Source organism: Saccopteryx bilineata, chromosome 1 (assembly GCF_036850765.1).
Source record: "Saccopteryx bilineata isolate mSacBil1 chromosome 1, mSacBil1_pri_phased_curated, whole genome shotgun sequence".
Lineage (NCBI taxonomy): Eukaryota > Metazoa > Chordata > Mammalia > Chiroptera > Emballonuridae > Saccopteryx > Saccopteryx bilineata.
Window position 1 is genome coordinate 128,123,174 of NC_089490.1, and position 16,995 is coordinate 128,140,168.

General features: G+C 44.9%; 1 protein-coding gene across 1 annotated transcript in view; it reads left to right on the plus strand.

Annotated features, from left to right (window-relative positions):
- Positions 1-16,995, plus strand: part of ACVR1B (activin A receptor type 1B) — a 43,259-nt gene that overhangs the window by 22,527 nt on the left and 3,737 nt on the right. The window contains exons 4-8 of the mRNA XM_066265380.1: positions 1,561-1,791; positions 6,831-6,998; positions 8,042-8,198; positions 10,499-10,623; positions 16,009-16,139. Coding sequence (XP_066121477.1) covers positions 1,561-1,791; positions 6,831-6,998; positions 8,042-8,198; positions 10,499-10,623; positions 16,009-16,139 — 812 coding nt within the window. The remainder of the gene's footprint in view (positions 1-1,560; positions 1,792-6,830; positions 6,999-8,041; positions 8,199-10,498; positions 10,624-16,008; positions 16,140-16,995) is intronic.

Consider the following 16,995-nt stretch of genomic DNA (forward strand, 5'->3'; position numbering starts at 1 on the left):
GTTCACACAAACCAACCCATGTTGAGTATCCTCTGGGTGATACAGGATGAGCACCATAAGAGAGAGGCTGGGCCAAGGTTGGGTAGAAGAGACGGGTTGTTGGGAAGTCTCACAGAGGATCCAAAGGGGACTTGAAGACTGAGTTCAAAGTTTTAAATGAAATGAGTCGGCAGGGAACATTCCAGGCCAAGGAAAATGTCTTAAGCAAAAGAACAAAAATGCATGCAAGTTCGCCACATATTTAAGGAATTGATGTGGAGTGGGAGGGTGGGGGTGACAGGCTGACCCAGAAGGAAAGGACCTTGGGTGCTGTGCTTTTTCTGACAAAGCGAGAGGCATCTACTGAAAGTTTTTACGTGGGAAAAGAAATGTTCATATTTTCCTGTGGAAGGAATGCTGGCAGTGGTGTGGAAGATGAATTCATTCATTTGCCAGTGTCCTGTGAGAGGCGGCAGGGGTGAGGTGGGGCTCTGTGTGGGGTGCAGGAGCAGGGTGAGATGAGAGGCAGGAAGACCAGTTGGAAGTGTGTTAAACAGGGGCCAGACTAGGACTGGCACAGAGAGGAGGAGAAGGGATCTGAGAAACATTTTGGAGGTTCTGTACTGTTCTAGTTAAAAGCATGAACTTTGGAGTCAAACGGTACTAGATTTTAATCTCTGCTTAAATCATATAATTACTGCTTATATGAATTTGAGTGAGTTACTTAATCTTTCCCCTTGGACCTTAGTTTTCTCATCTGCAAAATGGGGATAATAACAATTGAAAGGGTTGTGAGAAAATGAGATAATTTATGTAAAGCTCTTAGCATAGTGCCTAATGCACACTAAGCATACAGTAAATGGTAGTTCACATCTGCAAGAGTTAGGGATTCATAATATTTTTTAATTTGGTTAGGGAAAGGAAGTGAGAGTTAAGAGTCATGATGATAAGGGTGATTGGTTGGATAGGGAGATGTTGAATGAGTCCTGTAAAGACAATAAAATTAATCATAGAATAAGCAGGAGTAGTCTTCCATTCTACATCTGGAGCACCGCCTGTGAAGCAGAACTTTGATCTCCTTGGAGAAAGCAGGGGATCCTTTTGTTCATTGACCACATTTTGGGTTTCATGGGCCACACAGCACTACCCTCTAGTGGCGAATGAGCAGAACAGCCAGAAGACGCTTCCACTTAAGTCTTCACTTTGATCTTTTCTGCCCTTTTTCCTCTTCATCAGCATAAGGTAGATTGGTGCACAGGAGGCTGTTTGCAGAGTTGGTAAATCTCATCAGACATTTATATTTTAATCTGCCATCCATGCCAACTGAGAGAATAAATTTCTTAGATCAGGAAAAGCTAGTCCTGGCCATGCCCCTTTCTGTGTTCACTCTGTCGCTGCCTGGCGTAGTCCTCTTGTGGATTAGCTGGACATGGTTCAGGGGCAGCCACAGCTCTCCATGGTCAGTGGACCGGTGCAGTGCAGGACACCGTGGGAAGGGCTTTTCTAGTGTGGCATTGAAAGTGGGAGTTACAGTTTAGCAGGTTTACCTTATCAGCTTTCTTTCCATTCTTTGGTCTGTAGGGTTACCCCTTTTTGTCCAGCGCACAGTGGCCCGAACCATCGTTTTACAGGAGATTATTGGCAAGGGCCGGTTTGGAGAAGTGTGGCGCGGTCGTTGGAGGGGTGGTGATGTGGCTGTGAAAATTTTCTCTTCTCGGGAAGAACGGTCTTGGTTCCGAGAAGCAGAGATATACCAGACAGTAATGCTGCGCCATGAAAACATCCTTGGATTTATTGCTGCTGACAATAAAGGTAAAGGGCTGGGTTTGGATACAGGGTGCCCTACAGCCAAGCATTGTCCCAGATAGAGGGGTGGCTGAGACAGCACAGCTCTGTTTGCCTTCATAGATGCTGCCCATAGAAAGAGAACCTAAAGAAGCTAATAAACAAGCGAAAGGTCTTGTCCTACCTGCTCACTTTCCGTTCTATGACACTTCCAAACCACTTCCAAGGTAGTCCCTGAGGGGCCAAGTAAGTTTACCTTGAAAATAACTGGAGTGAAAAATTACGTCCTCAGCTCCTGCCAGGAAAGCGTGGCCCCAGGAAAGTGTGTGCTCTACATTCTGTGACATACCATCAGCATACACACTTTTTTTTTTTTTTTTTTTTTAAATTTTTTTATTTTTTATTTTTTATTTATTCATTTTAGAGAGGACAGGGAAAGACAGAGAGAGAGAGAGAAAGAGAGAGAGAAGGGGGAGGAGCTGGAAGCATCAACTCCCATATGTGCCTTGACCAGGCAAGCCCAGGGTTTTGAACCAGCAACCTCAGCATTTCCAGGTCGACACTTTATCCACTGCGCCACCACAGGTCAGGCTTACACACTTTTTTTGTGAAGTGGGAGCCGCAAAGCAGTGACTTGCCTGCCCCCAGAGTGCTACTTCATGGCTTTCAGGCTCAGATTTAGGTCTACTTATACCCAAGGTCTCTTATTTACTCCTTCTTTCTTCTGTTTTTGCTTATGTTTTTGAGTCTCTCTTATGTAGCCAGGCACATTCTCATTTTTAAGGACCTCACTAGCAAAAAGACAAAGTAATGATTAATTATAGGATGTGATCAAGCAACATACTGTTCTAGTGAGCACAGTTGGGAGTGACATATGGTCAGGGAGGTTATACCTGAGCTTGATTGAGGTGAAGGTAGCAGGAGCTGGTCACAAAGAAAAACCAGTGGAAAGTTCACTCCAGACACATGTGCAGAGGTGAAGTGTGTTTGGGAATCGGCAGGTAACTTGGGATGGCTATGTTACAGTAAAAGACAGTGGTGAGGTCATAGAGGCTAGATTATGAGGGCCTTTTTGAGAGGGTTGTATTTTATTATGAAGTAGTGGGTGGTAACTGAAATTTCATTCATTTGTTCAATAACATCTATTGACAACTGGTCCAGGATCTCTGCCAGCTCCTTGGATCATCACACATAAAAACAGGACACAGTCCCTGCCCTCCACAGCCCCCAGGAAGAGGGGACAGTACACACATGGGCAGATAGTTCATTTGAAGCCAAAAACCATGAGAGTGACGGGCTTTACATTTTTATTTTATTATTATTATTTTTTGTGTGTGTGACAGACAGAGAGAGAGAGAGGGACAGACAGACAGGAAGGGGGAGAGAGATGAGAAGCATCAATTCTTCGTTGTGGCCTGACCAGGCGGTGGTGCAGGGAACAGAGCGTCGGACTGGGATGCGGAAGACCCAAGTTCGAGACCCTGAGGTAGCCAGCTTGAGCGCGGGCTCATCTGGCTTGAGCAAAAAGCTCACCAGCTTGGACCCAAGGTCACTGGTTCAAGCAAGAGGTTACTCGGTCTGCTGAAGGCCCATGGTCAAGGCACGTATGAGAGAGCAATCAATGAACAACTAAGGTGTCACAACGAAAAACTGATGATGATGCTTCTCATCTCCCTCCGTTCCTGTCTGTCTATCCCTCTCTCTGACTCTGTCCCTGTAAAAACAAACAAACAAACAAAAAAATTAATTCTTCGTTGTGGCACCTTGGTTGTTCATTGATTGCTTTCTCATATATGCCTTAACCAGAGGCTGCAGCAGAGTGTGTGACCGCATGCGACCTTGGGCTTCAAGCCAGTGACCATGGGGTCATGTCTGTGATTTCACACTCAAGCCAGATGAGCCCGCGCTCAAACCAGTGACCTCAGGGTTTCAAACCTGGGTCCTCTGCATCCCAGTTTGATGCTCCATCCACTGTGCCACCGCCTAGTCAGGCTACATTTTCATTATTTTATTTTTTGAGAGAGAGGCAGGGAGAGAGAAAGACAGGAACATTGAACTGCTCCTGTATGTGCCCTGACTGGGAATTGAACTGGCAACTTCCACACTCCAAAACAATGCTCTAACCAACTGAGCTATCTGGTCAGGGCTGGGCTTTACATTTTTTTTTTTTTAAGATTTTATTCATTTTAGAGAGGGGAGAGAGAGAGAGAAAGAGAGGGGGGGGGAAGTAGGAAGCATCAACTCCCATATGTGCCTTGAACGAGCAAGCCAACAGTTTCGAACCGGTGACCTCAGCATTTCAGGTCGTTGCTTTATCCACTGTGCCACCAGAGGTCAGGGTTGGACTTTACATTTTTAGAAGTTCTGGCAGTTGTGACAGTGTGCTTCTGTGGCATAGCGATTTTTAGACATTAGTGTCTACAAAGCCTGTGGAAGATGCTAAGTATTTAGTTTTCCTTCCTAAAACAACAGCAAGCTGCTCATTCCTCACATTGCTGTGGGGGTTTGTAGTGACCTCAGCTGCCTCCAAGCTGAAGAGTCCTGGACTCATACACAAGGGAAGATGGGGAAGAGATCATTTTTTACTCTTAAATAAGCTGTTCCTTTTAGAACATTACATTTTGATAAAATTTAAATTACACATATATTTTAAAGGATTCAAAAGAAGTCTTCCCTTTTAATTTATTGGCAGGGAACTCAAGACTTCAGCGTTGGAGTATAAGAGGGGTATGTTGGGTGGACCCCTTGTTCATAATCAGAGAAGCAAAGATTGCTACTTTTCCAGAAGCCAAAACCTTTCTTGATTCTGGCAGCTGTGTGTGGGAGGAATTGGCTTTTGAAATCCATATTAGGGCCAGGAGAGGAGAACAACAGGGTTCCTTTGCTCTTGTTAGCGTGATATATACTGTGTAGTAGTGTTCAGGAACTAGCACTGGCCTGGGATTTAGGCGATCTCAATTCAATTTCCAGTTTTCCTGTTGATAGCAGCATAGCCCAGTTAAATGACCAGCTTTTAGTTTTTCTTTTTCTCACTCTCTTCCTGTCCATTCTCCCTCCCACTGTGCATGCGTGTGCACAACCCCTTCCTCCAACCCACCCCCGTATGAAAGTGTATGCCCCCCAACTTCCATTGCTCTTCTTAGAATACAATGACCTCCCTGACCAGCCGGTGGCGCAGTGGATAGAGCATTGGACTGGGATGCAGAGGACCCAGGTTTGAGATCCTGAGGTCGCTGGCTTGAGCGCGGGCCATCTGGTTTGAGCTAAAGCTCACCAGCTTGGACCCAAGGTCGCTGGATCGAGCAAGAGGTTACTTGGTCTGCTGAAGGCCCGTGGTCAAGGCACATATGAGAAAGCAATCAATGAATAACTAAGGTGTCACAACGAAAAACTAATGATTGATGCTTCTCATCTCTCTCCGTTCCAACTGTCTGTCCCTATCTATCCCTCTCTCTGACTCTCTCTGTTTCTGTAAAAAAAAAAAAAAAAGAAAGAAAGAAAAGAATACAATGACCTCTTTGGAATACTTGGACATGTGCTTGTCATGCATTGAAAAGTTTGAGGGTTTTTTTGGCCTTGACCAGTTGGCTCAGTGGTAGAGCATTGGCCTAGCGTATAGATGTTCTGGGTTCAATTCCCAGTCAGGGCACACAGGAGAAGCGACCATCTGCTTCTCTACCCCTCTTCTCCCCTTCTCTTTCTCTGTCTCTTCCCCTCCTGCAGCCATGGCTCCATTGGTTTGAGCACATTGACCCTGGGCGCTGAGGATGATTTCATGGAGCCTCTGCCTCAGGTGCTAAAAAGAGCTCAGTTGTGAGCATGGCTCCAGATGGGCTGAGCATCGGCCCCAGATGGGGGTGGCCAGGTGGATTCTGATTGGGGCCTATGCGGAAATCTGTCTCTCTGTGTCCCCTCCTCTGACTTGGAAAAGAAGAAAAAAAATGTGGGTTTTTATTTGCCTGGAATACGATAATGCACAAAGGAGGAGCTCTTTCCTACTCTCATAGAAAGAGAGCTTATAGCCTGGTAAGAGCAATGGACTTAGGAAAGAAATGCTACAGGTGAGACAGGCTGTACTGGGCTGTGCTTAAAAGGTCTAGGAGAATGGGGGTGGAAGAAGGTAGAAGAGGGTAAAGAGGAGAATGTGGTGATAGAAGGAGAGACTTGACTTGGGGTGGTGAATAAAAAATACAATATACAGATGATGTATTATAGAATTGTATACCTGAAACATATATAATTTTATAAACCGATATTACCCCAATAAATTCAGTTTTTAAAAAAAGGGTCCTGGCCTGACCAGGTGGTGGTGCAGTGGATAGAGCGTCAGACTGGGATACAGAGGACCCAGGTTTGAGACCCCGAGGTCACCAGCTTAGGCGTGGGCTCATCTGGTTTGAGCAAAGCTCACCAGCTTGGACCCAAGGTCGCTGGCTTGAGCAAAGGGTTACTAGGTCTGCTCTAGCCCCACGGTCAAGGCACATATGAGAAAGCAATCAATGAACAACTAAGGTGTTGCAATGAAAAACTGATGATTGATGCTTCTCATCTCTCTCCATTTCTGTCTGTCTGTCCCTATATATCCCTCTCTTTGTCTCTGTAAAAAAAAAAAAAAAAAAAAAAAAAAAGGGTCCTTGAGCACAGAGGAGGACCTATGAAGCCTTTCTTTGGCGGTGATGGATGCAGCCAGTTATGGTTGCTAATGTGTAGAGGAGTGGGTCTTGTCACAATCAAAAGCAGTGCTGCACATGCTACTTGCTATTCTCCCTGAACATACACTTCCTCTTCTGGATGCCTCACATTTCAAATTCGGTATTATAATAGAACGGTGTCCAGAATCCTATAGGCACCAACAAGAAATAAAGGAGCATGTCTAAGAAAGAAATGCTGGTCTTTCTTTCCTGGAGCCTAAAACTGCTTAGACGCCTGTAGCTGAGATGGGGAGGCGGGGCTCAGGAGGTGTGGAAGCTAGAAGTGGGAATTCAGGAGTCTAACCGGAATCTTCCTTTCCTGCCTTGACCTCTATGGTTGTGCCTTTTCTGGAACTCCTCTGTGATTGTCTGCAGATAACGGCACCTGGACACAGCTATGGCTCGTCTCGGACTATCATGAGCATGGCTCCCTTTTCGATTATCTTAACCGGTACACAGTGACGATCGAGGGGATGATTAAGCTGGCCTTGTCTGCTGCCAGTGGGCTGGCACACCTGCACATGGAGATCGTGGGCACCCAGGGTGAGTGGACTCCGCTGAGGGGCAGTGAAGTTGGTTAGACTGTAAAAGCTTATACCGTTCTGATTTAGTTCCCAGAACTCCTTTTTACTCAGGAAGTTGGAGCTGGATCTCAGGGACTGTAGAATAATCTAAAAGGAGAGGTTTAAACTTCACTTGAATGAGAATAAGAGGATCTCCAGGGGGTTCTTCCCAGAACTGTCTTCAGAACTCCCTCAGGGACTCTAGGGGAAATGTTCCGTTATTGGCCTATTGGCTGTTCCATGGCCTGGCATACTTGTTTGGTAAGCTAGTGTTCACTGAGTAATCACCTCAGAAGCCCACAGTGCACATGGAACTAAGAAACATGTGACAGGAACATCAGTTTAGTAATTTCACACATTCATTGTTGGGGGCAGCTGGAGGATGAGACCCTGGGCTTTGCTAATCTAGGAAAGTTTTCCTGGAGGAAAAAGACCTTGAGCATCCCTGCTTATTGACTGTAACAAGCACCTCTTTGGGAATTCCTGGATCTTGTCATGGTGGCAGGTTGACAAGGGCAATAACACTTGCTGGCCATGACAGAAAACCAGCAATTAAAGTCTGGTCCTGTTCCTAGCCTCTGTGGTGATATTAGCAGTCCTTATTAGTTGGTTGATGATTGTGTTTGATTTTAAGAACCTAGCCAGCATAGCAGTTTTTCTTTGAATTTCTCAGCACTTTAATACTGGAGCATGTTAGTTCAGGGAAGGCAAGAAGTAGTAGTAATAATAGTAATATTAGTTCATACACATGCCCTTCCAAGCAGTTACTTACCTACGTTAATGCATTTAATCCTCACAACATTCCCGTGAAGTAAGTACTGGTGTTATGTTAGTCTTGTTTTATGGACGAGAATACCCAGGTACAGGTAGGCTAAGTCGCTTTTCCGGGGTTACTGGGTTCGTGGGAGGCAAAGCCAGGACTTCAACCCACGTAACCTTCCTAACATTTACCCTTACTGCAGACTCTTGCTTTTTAACATTTTTACTACCTTTCTTTAAAGATCCCTGGTTTTACTTTGCCAGGGAAGCCTGGAATTGCTCATCGAGATTTAAAGTCAAAGAACATCCTAGTGAAGAAAAACGGCATGTGTGCCATTGCAGACCTGGGCCTGGCTGTTCGACACGACGCTGTCACCGACACCATTGACATTGCCCCAAACCAGAGGGTGGGGACCAAACGGTAGGAAGGCCCTGGGCCACTGTTCTCGCCTTATACCTGTACTGAGTAGCCGAGCTGTGCCCTTCCCCTTTGTGCCAGGAGGAGGTGAAAGGAGGTGTGGTTCTTGCTCTCAGACACAGAAAGTTGAACACCCACTCCCCGCACTGAAAAGCCGCACAGTTACATCTAAGAGATACAAGTGCCAAGAGCACAGCTCCATAGAACTATTTGCACGGAGGTGTTGCTATGGGTATTGGGGGGGGGGGTTTAGCAGAGAAGAGAATCTAGAGTGAGATTTGGGAGGGGGCTGAGCACCAGGCTTGGCTGGGGGAAGAGGAAAATGTTGCTGTTCAAAGGGTTGGCTTGTGCAGAAACCCCTGAGGAGACGGGGTGTGTTTTGCTCTGGGTTTAGAGAGCAGGTTTGCCAAGCTGGAGCAGAAGGAATCTAGGGTAGAGACTGGGATACCCTAAGAGTTATGGGCCTGCTTCCCACTTCATGCAGAAGTGGAATAGGAAGTAAGGAATCATGATTGTGGGTTGATTTTACAAGTCGGAATGGAACTGTCTTTTAATAGGAAGGAAGAGGAAGTCTGTTTATCCCCAATCTCATTGAATTTCACTGAATTGTTCTGTTTTTTCTTTTCCTTTTGACCTGAATGAATGACCTAGGTCCAGAGTATCAGGTCTGAGGTGATCCCCTGATTTGCCTTACTATGCATCTGTGTGTGTGTGTGAGAAAGAGAGAGAGAAAGAGAGAGAGAGAGAGAGAGAGAGTGTGTTTGTGTGTGTGTGTAGGAAGGCAGATCAAGTAGTACTAATTATCTGAGAGGGACTTTAATGACTATCTAGAATTAATTTTTACATAACTACAATCAGGGAAGATAAAAATGTGCAGCATGAAGTTTAAGCTCAGTCCGTCACTGTGGCTGCAAGACCCCAGGAGCCACTAGATATTCTATATTATTACTGCCCTGTGACCCACAGTACAAATACCTCTGCCAAGATGTTGGGCCAAAAGTGTGTTAGCCTTGCTCGCCTTGTACTTTGCCTGATTGGTGCATGAGCACAGGGCAGCGCCATGTGTATATAGTCTATGTAAGGCTGAAGTGCTTGCCCCCAGCACAGCAGATTGTAGCTTGTGGATTGTTTGCTGCCATTGGGAGGGGCCGTTTTTTGCTAATTTTTACCAGAGAAGGGGTTCCTCCCTACCCCCTGTGACCCCCCATCCCCCCCAGCCTGTTTGCTAGTGAGTCCTGAGAGAGAGGGAGAAGCAGTTTTTGCCCTGCCTGTTTGCTTGTCTGCTATTGCGAGACTCTAATAAACGGAATGGCCCTCCATCCTCCAGCTCCACAGTTTCTTTACCGTCTGCCCGAATCCAGTGGGAACCTGCATGACCTCAACAACCAGCCTTACACAAGAAATTAAAACATGCTAAAAATAAATCTTTTTTAAGATTTTACTTACTGATTTTATTGGGGGGAGGACAAGAAACTCATAATTGCTTCACTTTAGTTGTTCACTGATTGCTTGTCGTATGTGCCTTGATAAGCACAGGTAAGTCCAGGGTTTCGAACTAGCGATCTCAGCATTCCAGGTCGATGCTCTGTCTACTGCGCCACCATCGGCTAGGCTAAATATAAATGTTGATAGTTAAAAAAGTAGTAGTACAGCCTGACCAGGCGGTGGCGGAGTGGATAGAGCGTTGGACTGGGATGCGGAGGACCCAGGTACGAGACCCTGAGCTCGCCAGCTTGAGCGTGGGCTTGTCTGGTTTGAGCAAAGCTCATGAGCTTGGACCCAAGGTCGCTGGCTCGAGCAAGGGGTTACTCAGTCTGCTGAAGGCCTGTGGTCAAGGCACATATGAGAAAGCAATCAATGAACAACTAAGGAGTACCAACGAAAAAACTGATGATTGATGCTTCTCATCTCTCTCCCTTCCTGTCTGTCCCTGTATATCCCTCTCTCTGACTCTCTCTCTGTCCCTGTAAAAAAAAGAAAAAACAAAAACCCCGATGATTGATGCTTCTCATCTCTCTTCATTCCTGTCTGTCTGTCCCTATCTATCTGTCTCTCAGACTCTCTGTCTCTGTAATAATAATAATAAAAAAAATTAGAGGTACAAATAAGAGTAGCCTATACTACTTACCAAACCTATGCTGAAGAATTTAATTTGCAATAAAAAAATTGATCAGTTGCCTCCTCCCCAAGGGGCTTTTTTAGGGTGGTGCTCACACCGAGAGGGTCGCCCTGAGTCAAAACTTTGATTTAAGGAGAGAAGTCATCTTTTTCTGTGCATGATCATCTTCCTCTTGCTGTTGCAGATACATGGCCCCTGAAGTACTCGATGAAACCATTAACATGAAGCACTTTGACTCCTTTAAATGTGCTGATATCTATGCCCTCGGGCTTGTATATTGGGAGATTGCGCGGAGATGCAATTCTGGAGGTAAGGCTTCTTTCCTGACTCCTCTCGTTCCTGCCTCCCAGTCTAAGAGGCTGGGTTACCTGAGGATGCTGGTGTTCTGCTGCCTCCTCTCTCTTTACAACCTGTCACATGCCTAGGGTCAGAGCCTATGAATCACTCTTAGAGTTGTCATCAAATATGAGGGGACCTTGGAGACAGCTGTGCTAAGGGTGGTTTATTCTTTGGACTGGCTTCTAAAACTGTTTTACATTGTGGTAACCATCCTAGAGGCTTATTTTGGCTTTCTTAAAACACGTTGTCTTTTTCATTGGTCTTTGTGGTTGAGAAAGTCCTGGGCAGGCAGTACGGGACTAATGTAGGGGTCTCCTTCATACAGTAGGCATCATATGCTAGCACACTGATTCTCAGGCTACATTTCTAGGGAGTGTAGATGTCATTGATCAAGTAATGGTGGCAGTTTCTCCATTTGTAGGAGAAAGCTTACCAATGTGTAGAATTTTCTCCAAGGAAGTATTTTGCTGTTCTGTTTTTTCTTTTCTTATTTTTTTTAAGTCAGAGGAAGGGAGATAGTGATACAGACTCCTGCATGTGTCCTGACTGGTCTCCACCCTTCAAATCCCGTCTGGGGTGACGTTTGGACCAACCTAGCTCTCCTCAGCGCCCAGGGCTGACACTTGAACCAGTTGAGCCACTGGCTGTGAGAGGGGAAAAGAGAGAGAAGGGAGAGAGGGAGGGAAAGAGAAGCAGATGGTCGCTTCTCATGTGTTCATGAGAATGAACACTGACTGGGAATTGAACCCAGGATGTCCTCATGCTAGGCCAGTGTGCTATCCTCTGAGCAAACTGGCCAGGGCCATATTTTTTTCTTAAATCTTTGGTATTTGCAATTGCTCACTCATGTCAGAATCCAGTAAAAGGTAGAATCAGATTCAGCAGAGAACATTTTTATCATGAGTTTAGTACATTAATATTTTAGTGATTTTCAAGTATTCTTCCATGAGATCAAGAACCACTGGAACGCTGCATCAGCCATTTGTCTCTATAGTAAATTCCAGATCAGTGCAGGTAAGTGAAATGAAATTAAAAAGAAATGGTGGTCTTCCAGCCAAACCCCTTTCTGTATTTACTATCTTTTTCCATCTATGGTATGTTTGGTAAGATTCAAACTACGGAGGAGGCACCCAGGTATTAGTCATACAATTATACATCTCAAATTATATACAGAAAACAGAATAAGAAAAATCTGGCCACACAGGTCTTAAACTGAGTAAGTTAATTTGTTCTTCCTCATACCATCCAGAAATTGGGCCTAAGTATATAATAATAATGCTAATATTCACCACTTGTTTACTACAAACTTATAAAATGGGTACTATTGTTGTCACAATTTTGCATATGAAGAAAATGAGTCACAGGGAGATAAGTAATTTTTTCCAGGTCACACAGCTAATAAACTGGGATTCAAACTCTGGCAGACCTGGGCAGAGCTTAAGCTCTTAACTACCCCTCAGATAACTACCAAGTCAGACTATGTAAAAATCTCTTACCAGACCAGGCGGTGGCACAGTAGATAGAGCGGTGGCCTGGAATACTGAGGACCCAGGTTCAAAACCCTGAGGTTGCTGGCTTGAGCACAGGATCATAGATATGACCCCATGGTTGTTGAAGCCCAAGGTCATTGGCTTGAACCCAAGGTTGCCAGCTTGAGCAAGGAATCACTGGCTCAGCTGGAGCCCCCATCCCCTCGTCAAGGCACATATGAGAAAGCAATTAATGAACAACTAAGGTGCTGCAGTAAAGAATTGATGCTTCTCATCTCCCTACCTGTCTGTCTGTCTGTCTTTTTGTGTGTGTGTGTGTGTGTGTGTGTGTGTGTGTGTGTGTGACAGAGACAGAGAGAGGGACAGATAGGGACAGATAGACAAGAAGGGAGAGAGATGAGAAGCATCAATTCTTCATTGCAGCTCCTTAGTCTCCTTAGTTGTTCATTGATTTCTTTCTCATATGTGCCTTGGGGGGGGGGGGCAGTGCAGCAGAGTGAGTGACCCTTGGCTCAAGCTAGCAACTCTGGGGTCATGTCTATGATCCCACGCTCAAGCCAGTGACCCCGCACTCAAGCTGGAACCTTGGGGTTTTGAACCTGGGTCCTCGCGCCACCACCTGGTCAGGCTTTCCTAATTTCTTTTTTAAAGTTTTTTCAAAATCGGTTGAGCCTGACCAGGCGGTGGCGCAGTAGATAGAGCATCAGACTGGGATGCAGAGGACCCAGGTTCGAGACCTCGAGCTTGAGCGCGGGCTCATCTGGTTTGAGCAAAGCTCACCAGCTTGGACCCAAGGTCGCTGGCTTGAGCAAGGAAGGGGCTACTCGGTCTGCTGAAGGCCCTAGGTCAAGGCACATATGAGAAAGCAATCAGTGAACAACTAAGGTGTCACAACTAAAAACTAATGATTAATGTTTCTCATCTCTCTTTGTTCCTGTCTGTCTGTCCCTATCTGTCCCTCCCTCTGACTCTCTGTCACTGTAAAAAAAAAAGGGGGGGGGGGTTGAAATAATATTCACTCATTGCATTTGATTGGTATTCCTCTTAAGTCTCTTATGATCTATAGGTTTCATCTCCATCTGTTGTTTTTTCCCCCGCAATTTTTAAATTGGAGAATCCAGTCTTTTGTCCTGTAAATGGTCCTGTTTGCCTCTTTATGGAGTACACATGTTCTATTGTTCCTGTGAATTTCCTATGATAGTTACATTTAATAACTAGAATCTTTTTTTTTTTTTCAAAAATCTTTTCTGTCACAGGCACATAATGCTGGTTATCTCTTTTTGTGATGTTAACAGCCATTGATGATTATTGTCCAAATTCAAATTTATTAGAGGTTGAAAAATGCCAGTGTTCTGATTCTGCCAGCCTTTCTGCCTTAGCTAGATTTCTTTTTGTTTTATAGAGAGACAGGAAGAGAGAGAGATGAAAAGCATCAAGTTGTAGTTGCAGCATTTTAGTTGTTCATTGATTGCTTTCTCATATGTGCCTTGACCAGGGGGCTCAAGCCGAGCCAGTGACTTTGGACTCCAAGCCAGAGACCATGGGATCATGTTGATGATCCCACGCTCAAGCCAGTAACCCCTTGCTCAAGCTGGTGAGCCTGCACTCAACCTCAGGTTTTCGAATCAGGGACCTCAGCATCCCAGGTCAACACTCTGTCGACTGTGCCACCACCAGTCAGGTGCATTAGCTAGATTTCTTCTGAAAGAGAAACTTCCACCTGACCAGGAGGTGGCACAGTGGAGAGAACAGGGGTCGGGAACCTATGGTTCGCGAGCTAGATGTGGCTCTTTTGATGGCTGCATCTGGCTCACAGACAAATCTTTAATAAAAAAATAATAATGTTAAAAATATAAAACATTCTTGGTCTGACCAGGCGGTGGCACAGTGGATAGAGCATCGGACTGGGATGCAGAGGACCCAGGTTTAAGACCCTGAGGTCACCAGCTTGAGTGCGGGCTCATCTGGTTTGAGCAAAAGCTCATCAGCTTGGACCCAAGGTCGCTGGCTCAAGCAAGGGGTTACTCGGTCTGCTGAAGGCCTGTGGTCAAGGTACATATGAGAAAGTAATCAGTGAACAACTAAGGTCTCGCAACGAAAAACTGATGATTGATGCCTCTCATCTCTCTCCCTGTCTGTCCCTGTCTATCCCTCTCTCTGTCCCTGTAAAAAAAAAAAAAAAAAAAAAAAAAAAAAAGGAAAGAAAGAAAAAAATATATAAAACATTCTCATGTATTACAATCCATTCATTTCCTACTGCTCATGTTCTCATGTTCATGGTTGCGGGTGGCTGGAGCCAATCACAGCTGTCCTCTGGGACAACACCAAGTTTTTATTGGATAATGCCTAACGTACACGGGTCGTTGTATGGCTCTCACGGAATTACATTTTAAAATATGTGGCGTTCATGGCTCTCTCAGCCAAAACGATTCCCAACCCCTGGGATAGAGTGTCGACCTGGGATGCTGAGGACCCAGGTTCAAAACCTTGATGTCGGGAACTTGAGTGCAGGCTCAACAGCTTAGCACGGGGATGCCGGCTTGAGCGTGGGATCATAGACATGAACCCATGGTTGCTGGTTTGAGCCCATAGTCAATGGCTTGAGCAAGGGGTCACTTGCTCTGCTGAAGCCCCCTTTGTCAAGGCACATATGAGAAAGCAATCAATGAACAACTAAGGTGCCACAACTTCAAGTTGATGCTTCTCATCTCACTCCCTTCCTGTCTGTCTTTCTGTTTCTGCGTCTCTGCTTCTCTTTAAAAAAAAAGAAAGAAAGAGAAACTTCTCCTAATTGTCCTTTGGTTACCAAGATGTCTACCATATTTCCCCATGTATAAGACACACCCTTTTTTGAAAAATTTGGGGTCTAAAAACTGGGTGCATCTTAAATAGTGGTTGTCAAGTCATTTAAAAAGTGTGGCATTTCAGACAGAGGGAAAGGGGACGAGAGGATGGGATCAGAGAAGGGAAAGAGATTGGTAAAATTATATATATATATAATACAGCGTTATAGAGAGCAGAAAAGCAAATCCTGGAGGGAAGGGGGGAGGGCATTGGGTAAGAGGGTAAGGGGGATGTTGAGGGGAACACGGGGGGGGGTGTATTGAGTGGGACACTTGAATCTGTGTAAACACAATAAATTTGAATTTAAAAAAAAGTGTGGCATTTCAAATGTCATAGATGGAACTGAAGACGTGGCAGTATATGAAGACAGTGATTCGTCATCAGACACAGATGAGGACTAGCTAATGGATGGGAGTTTTGACAGTGATGAGGAGTTGTATGAATTTTATGATGATCAAAACTTGAGTTCAATAACTTTATGTAGTACATTTTTTTTTTAAATTTTGGGCCCCAAAATTATGGTATGTCTTATAAATGGGAGTGTCTTATACATGAGGAAATACGGTCATTTAGGAAAAGCAGGAAAAATACTTTATTTATTTACCATTTTTCAAATAATGAGTTTGTTACCTACCATTTTACAAGTGACAGTGGTTTTTGGTGGGTGTGGGGGGGTGTTGGTGTTTAGTGACATTAGGAACTGGGGATTTTAAATTTGTTTCCATTGAAGTTATTAGTCTTAGGTTGTATAAATGTTATCTTTGGTTAGTTGGGAGCTTTTCAGGTTGGTGCCTTTTAACTTAACCTCCATAGCCTTTGGTAAGTTTTTGCTTTTTGGTATGAAAAAGTTGTTCCCTGCTAATCTTATGTATTTCTTGCCCCGTACCTAGATCAACCAAGTGCTCCAAGGATCCCTTCCCATCTTAGTGGTTATTTGCAGATCACAGTGTGGTTCTCAGTGGCTTTTGAGTATTCTCTACTTTTTCTTGGTAACTCGGGTGGGTGTTTTCTTTTCTTCCAGGAGTCCATGAAGAATATCAGTTGCCATATTACGACTTAGTGCCCTCTGATCCTTCCATTGAGGAAATGCGAAAGGTTGTATGTGACCAGAAACTGCGTCCCAATATCCCCAACTGGTGGCAGAGTTATGAGGTAGGAAGCTCCCCTGCTTCCATGCTGCTTTTCCATCTGCGTAATCTCACCGGACAGTGGATCCAACCCCCAGGGGGAGTCAGTTATGATTTACCACTGTACTACTTATATGTACTAAGCCATGAGGGGCCACAGTCCCTTGTCCTAGGCACTGTAGGGTCCCTTTGGAATTGAGAGTATACAGATGAAATAAGTGGTCAACAAGAAACAGAAACCCTAGCAGGAACCGTTAGACCTGTCTAACCTAAAAAATGGCTCTGGAGCCATAGGGCTGAGCCAGATTCTGTGGCTCAGTGAAGAAGGGTGTCTGTGAAATCGTGTGGAGGAATGAGGGACGGGACTAACCCAGTACATGTCTGTGAGGAGGTGGCCTTTCTAACAACTCAGAAGAAGGGAGGAGGATGTGGAGAATTTGAATTTGGGAGAGATGGCAGATGAAATAAGGAGGGGACATTGGGTGTGGAAAGAGTTGAAATGAGGACAAATTTATGGTACAGATTACTAATAAACATGGAGTTCTGGGTCTTGGAGTCTTCAGGGGGAATGGGTCTACCTAGCTCAGTGCTTTTGGGCCTCTTTCCCTCATAGCTCTGCTTTTAAGGATTATAACCACTAGAGGGCATTTCTTTATTGATGAATAAAATTACTTGGTTCATATTTTAGGAGGTTCCCTCTTGTTGCATAATAGAGCAGTATTTTCCAAACTGTTCCTTGGAAGCCCTGGGCTGGGCTTACTTCAGAGGATGTGTGAGCTGCTTTCACTGCCCCACCCCATTCTGTTCAGTCAGCACTGCTTACATGGTGGGACTCTACTTAGGAACGTGCATATCACTGCTAAAAGGAATTTTGAGGACCC